Raw genomic sequence first — 6,184 nt, forward strand, 5'->3', positions numbered from 1 at the left:
AAATGTAAAAAATGTGCAAAAGCTATTTCGTGCTTTTTAACGAATCATGACCACCCGAAACGTTAAGTTTAAGCACGTCGAGCCAAAATTAGGTGTCAATAGTCAGCTCGTCCAGATTCCAAGAAGTACGATCCTTTGCCCATTACTCCGGTTATCTTGTACGACCCTTCCTAGTTCGGACCCAATTTCCCATCATTGGGGTTCTTGGTATTCAAAGTAATTTTTCGAAGTACCAAGTCCCTAACTCTCGGAATGTCAAACATTGGTCCTCCTGGTTGTAGGTACCTCTCCATTCTTTGTTTTTGAGCCGCTAAACGAACCAATAAGCATTTTCATATAGTTCGTCCGCCTGTGTCGAGTTTTTTACGAACATAGCCTTCTCGTTTGACCCGTTGGTGGCGTATTGGAATCGGAGACTCGATTCACTAACTTCTACAGGGATTAGAGCTTCCGCCTCGTAGACCAACGAGAATGGTGTCTCTCCAGTGCTCGACTTTGACGTCGTTCTGTAAGCCCATAATACCTCCGGCAGAAATTTCCTCCACTTATGTTTCGACGTTTCAAGCCTTCTCCTTAGATTTTGAATTATTATTTTGTTCGTGAATTTCGCTTGCCCATTTGCGCTCTGGTGATATGGAGTCGACACTATCTTCTTGATCCTCAACCCCCCGAGGAAGTTATTGACCTTGCTGCCAACGAACAGAGGGCCGTTATCACAGGTTATCTCGGCCCGGATACCGAAACGATAGATAATATGGTCCCATATAAAGTCAATAACCTCCCTTTCTCTAATCTTTTTGAAAGCCTGCGCTTCAACCCATTTTGAGAAGTAGTCAGTCATAAACAGAATGAAATGAGCCTTACCTGGTGCCCATGGCAGAGGACCGACGATGTCCATCCCCCACTTCATGAACGGCCAAGGGGAAATCACCGGGTGCAGCAACTCCCTGGGTTGGTGAATCATCGGGGCGTGCCTTTGACACCCATCACATTTTCGGATAAAATTTTTCGCATCTTCCTCCATCCGGTTCCAGTAATAGCCGGCTCTGATAATTTTTCGAACCAATCCTTCCGCCCTGGAGTGATTACCGCAGGTACCCTCGTGGACTTCTCTCATCACGTAATCTGTTTCTCCGGGACCCAAACATTTAGTAAGAGGTCCGAAGAAAGACCGTCGATACAACTAGCTGTCTACCGTAACCGAGCTACTTTGGTCTGAAGTGATCGTGATTCTTTGGGGTCATTCGGGAGCTTCCCATCTTGCAAGTAGTCGATGTATCTATTGCGCCAATCCCAAGTTAGACCCACTGTATTTATCTTGGCCAGACCGTTTTCTACCGCCGAGTTTATCAATTGGACTACGATACCGGGGTTGAATTCCTCTGCTTCGACTGAAGAGCCCAAATTGGCCAATGTATTGGCTTCGTTGTTTTGCTCCCTGGGTACATGTAGCATGGTCCATTCTTTGAACCGGTGTAATATCACCTGAGTTTTCTCTAAGTACCTTTGCATTCGCTCATCCTTGACCTCGAAGACGCCATTCACCTGGTTCACGACCAAGAGAGAGTCGCATCTTGCTTCGATTGTTTCGGCTTTCGTACCGAGCCAATTCCAAACCTGCAGTCATAGTCTCGTACTCGGCTTCATTGTTAGTCAATTTTATAGTTCTGATCGATTGTCTAAGGACATCACTGGAGGGGGTTTTAATGACATCATCGAAGCCTTTCCCGAGGTCAACAAAAGCTCTTTTTCTACCTCTGGAATCATGGCGGGAGTAAAGTCTGCCATAAAATCGGCTAAGATTTGGGATTTAATAGCTGTTCTAGGCTTGTACTAGATATCATAGCCACTAATCTCTACGGCCCATTTGGTCAGTCTACCTGATAACTCCGGTTTATGCATGACATTTTTTAGCAGGTAAGTAGTTACTACACATATCGAATGACATTGAAAGTAAGGTTTTAGCTTTCTTGATGCACTTACCAATGCTAAGGCCAACTCTTCGAGGTGTGGGTAACGAGTCTCCGCATCTCCTAAAGCCCGACTCACATAATAGATTGGGAATTGCGTACCTGTTTCTTCTCGGATCAAAACACTGCTTACCGCTACGTCAGACACGGCAAGGTATAGGAATAACTATTTGTCTACCTTCGGTGTGTGCAGCAGAGGCGGGCTCGATAAGTACCTTTTCAATTCCCGCAAAGCCCTTTGACATTCCGGGCCCGTACGAAGTCATTCTTCTTTTCTCAAAGAATGAAGAAACGGTGGCTTTTATCCGATGACTCGAAAATGAAATTCCGCTCGGTCGCTTATCCTTCCGTTAGCTCTCGCATGGCCTTGACATTATTCACCACCTCAATATCCTCGATAGCTTTGATCTTGTCCAAGGATTTCAATTCCTCGCTCGACACACCTACGAAGCCCAAAAATTTGCCCGATCGGACACCGAAGGCTCACTTCTCCGGGTTCAGCTTCATGTTGAATTTATGAAGTACATCAAAGGTATCCTGCAAATATTTTAAATGGTCCTTTGTTTTCAGGGACTTGACTAGCATGTCATCAATATAAACTTTCATAGTTTTCCCTATCTGTTTTTCGAATATTCTGTTAAGTAGGCGTTGGTCTGACATTTTTTAATCCGAATGTATTGACATTATAACATTAAGTCCCGTATCGGGTAATAAAAGAGGTTTTCTTTTGATCCTCTGGGTGCATCCGGATCTGGTTGAACCCAGAGTAAGCATCGAGAAAACTTAACATCTCATGCCCAGCCATCGAGTCAATCATTCGATCGATGTGAGGCCTCGAAAATGAATCCTTCGGGCATGCTCTATTTAGATCTTTATAATCAATACACATTCTAAATTTATTACCTTTCTTTGGAACCACAACTACATTAGCCAGCCAGTTCGGGTATTTTACCTCCCGGACAGAGCCAATTTTTAAAAGCTTTGTTATCTCATCTTTTACGAAGGCATGCTTTGGCTAGACCATTGGTCTCCTTTTCTGCTTCACCGGAGGAAATTTTCTATCGAGGCCGAGCTTATGGGTTGGACTTTCGGTGGTACACTCCGTCATATCTATATGGGACCACGTAAAACAATCGGCATTAGCTTGAAGAAATTTAATTAACTTGTTCCCCGAGCTCCAAGGTTAACCCCGTGCCCAAGATACCTTTCTATCCAGAGAGATGCACGAACAAGGTGATTTTCTCCTACCTCCTCCACAGTAGACTTGGTTGCATCCGAATCATCCTAAGTAATACAAATAATCTAGGCACGCCGAAATCGTCCTCTTCACCAGCCGGGTCCGTTTCCTTCTGCTCCGCTTCCGAACCCGTATTCTTTAATTGCTATTTGGTACCCTTGCCTTCGATTGATTCTTCATCTCTTTGATCCGGATTCTTTGGAAAGAGGGTGTTTCCTCGACCGTGAGCATTTCCCGTCGGGGCCGTTCGCCTCGTATGGTTTTTATCCCTTTCGGAGTTAGAAACTTTAGTAATCGATGTAGTGTCGATGTTATTGCTCTCATGCTATGAATCCACAGTCTACCGAGCAAAGCATTATATTGCATATCTCCCTTGATGACGTAGAACGCCATCTCGTATGGTGTCGTCAATGTTGACCGACAAAGAAATTTCGCCCTTCGTAGTTTTGCTTGCCATATTGAACCCACTGAGTACCCGGGCTATCGGCACAATCTAGTCAAGTAGCCTCAGTTGTTCGACCACTCTCCAACGGATGATGTTGACTGAACTACCTGGGTCAATCAAAATACATTTAACCTGTGATTTAAAAATAAGGATAGAAATTACTAATGCATTATTGTGCGGTTGAATGATACCTTCTGCGTCCTCGTTATTGAAGGAGATGGAGCCCTCGGGTACGTAGTCCCGGGTGCGCTTTTCTCGCAAAATTGAGACCTTTGTTCTTTTCATGATCGAACCTCGTGGAGCATCCGTTCCCCCAATTATCATATTGATCACATGTTGAGGCTCCACCGGCTCAGTTCGTTTGTGACTCTCCCTTTCTTTGTAGTGGTTTTTGGCCCGCTCACTCAAAAATTCTCAAAGTGGCCATGTTTCAATAAACGAGCCACCTCCTCCATTAATTGGCGACAATCTTCAGTTCTGTGCCCATTTTTGGGTCCCGTTGACTCAGGTCGAATCTTAATGGCCTTGGCCATCTAGCCTCCATGATACGATCGATAGCCGAGACGAAATCTGACGTATTGATGTTGAAGTTGTATTCCGATATCCTCGGTACGTCTTTATTGCCATTCGAACTCCCGACGTCACTTCTAAATGATGTGCCTCGGCCGTTCGACGGCGCTCAACTCGTTTATCGCCCCTATTAGAGAAGTGACTGGGGCTGACCCTCAATTTTTCCGACCTGAAACTAGATTTTTTCGATATTGAGTATGGTCGGTATCTTTCCCTCGATATCCTTGTCTCCGATTCAAAAATTTTCTCGACCTCTCGCAGCTTTTGCTCATATTTATAGGTCCCGGAGAAAGTTCGAGTTGATCATCCTCTACCCGAACCTTAGATTCGTACCTGTTATGGACATCTGCCCAGGTTACAGCCTCGTACTCCAACAAGTTTTCCTTCACTTTGAATGAAGCAGTCGAGCTCCAAGGATTAAGCCCTTTGGTGAAAGCTTGCGCTGCCCATTCTTCCGGAACCGGAGGGAGCTCCATCCGTTCCCTTTGGAAGCGGTTCACAAATTCTCGTAACAACTCATCGTCCCTTTGGGCTATCCTGAAGATGTCCGCCTTCCGGGCCTGCACCTTTTTGGCCCCAGCATGGGCCTTGATGAACGCATCTGTGAGCATCTCGAAAGAAGTGATGGAATGCTCGGGCAAATGGTCATACCAGGTCAATGCTCCTTTCGAGAGTGTTTCCCCAAATTTTTTCAACAACACGGACTCAATTTCATCCTCTTCGACATCATTGCCCTTTATGGCACAGGTGTATGAAGTCACATGTTCCTGCGGGTCTGTTGTGCCATTATATTTAGGAATAACTGGAATCTTGAACCTCTTCGGGATTAGCTTCAGAGCTGCACTCGGAGGGAAAGGCCTTTGAATGTATCTCTTTGAATCCGACCCTTTCAGAATCAGTGGAGCTCCCGGGATCTGATCCACCCGAGAGTTATATGTTGCTACCCTCTTCTCTATTGAATCGACCTGTTTTTCCAAGGTCTCGAGCATCTTCAAAACTTCGTAGAAAACCGGATCCGGATCCATTGCTCTCGACTATCGGTGCTTCGTCCTGCCTTGGCTCGGTAACCCCCTTTGACCTTACCGGAGCTGCCTTGTCGTTGTTGCTCTGAAGCTGAACTATAGAAATCCCCTGTTCGACTATGGCGGTCCCTTTTTCCTGTAAAATTTCAAATATTAAACGTACTTTAATTTCATCCGGAGTATCTAATGTTTTTCGGTCTTGAGCCCGGGACAAAGTAATTGAGTTATGAGTATTCAAGGGATCGGTGGCCGAAAAGGCAGCATTCTCCTGATTCACGGTATTCGGCCGGTTGAGGCCTTCTCTCGAGTCAACAGAGTTTGGGTCCATCGGATCTGCAGGTAGGTTTAGTAACCTGCTGTTGTTCTCGTTTTCAGCTACTATCTTGTTGTTGTTCACGTGACCGGAATGTCCGTTGCTTGCCATTTTGTCCATTTTTGTGGAAATTTGCAGATTCTTTAATCAACAGGTGAATGAAGGAAGCAGCAAAGATTAAAAAGCCACTATTATCCTAGCCCTACGGTGGCCGCCAAACTGTTTACCCCGAATTTCAGTAACAATTAAATTTGTAAGTGAGGTATAGGATATGTGGATGAGCTTTAATCTATTAGTTTAGTGTGAAGTGCCAATGGATTTGTTTGTAGCTATATTTATATGAATAGGTGCCTGCGATATATATATGATAAGCAAACTAATAAAGAACACCACGAGATCCGGAAAAATATCTTTTAGGTGAGAGCTTTATATATTTGGCTATTACAATGTTGAGATATGGAAAAGAAGCTAACCCCCAAAAAAGGGGAGGAATGTCCTCTATTTAGAGGTATGCCTTATGGGCCATGAATGCAATACAAAAGACTTTATAAATAAAGAAACCCTAAAAAAGATAAGGTATGACCGTACGGTCTGCACCCGTATGATCGTCAGTACAAATGGCAGAAC

General features: G+C 44.7%; 1 protein-coding gene across 1 annotated transcript in view; it reads right to left on the reverse strand.

Annotated features, from left to right (window-relative positions):
• The window catches only part of LOC132061962 (receptor-like protein 50), a 7,934-nt gene extending 3,101 nt beyond the window's left edge, over nt 1–4,833 (reverse strand). Inside the window, exon 1 of the mRNA XM_059454632.1 lies at nt 4,556–4,833. Within this exon, the coding sequence (XP_059310615.1) occupies nt 4,556–4,833 (278 nt within the window). The remainder of the gene's footprint in view (nt 1–4,555) is intronic.
• Nucleotides 4,834–6,184: the final 1,351 nt, after the last annotated feature.

Source organism: Lycium ferocissimum, chromosome 7 (assembly GCF_029784015.1).
Source record: "Lycium ferocissimum isolate CSIRO_LF1 chromosome 7, AGI_CSIRO_Lferr_CH_V1, whole genome shotgun sequence".
NCBI classification, from domain to species: domain Eukaryota; kingdom Viridiplantae; phylum Streptophyta; class Magnoliopsida; order Solanales; family Solanaceae; genus Lycium; species Lycium ferocissimum.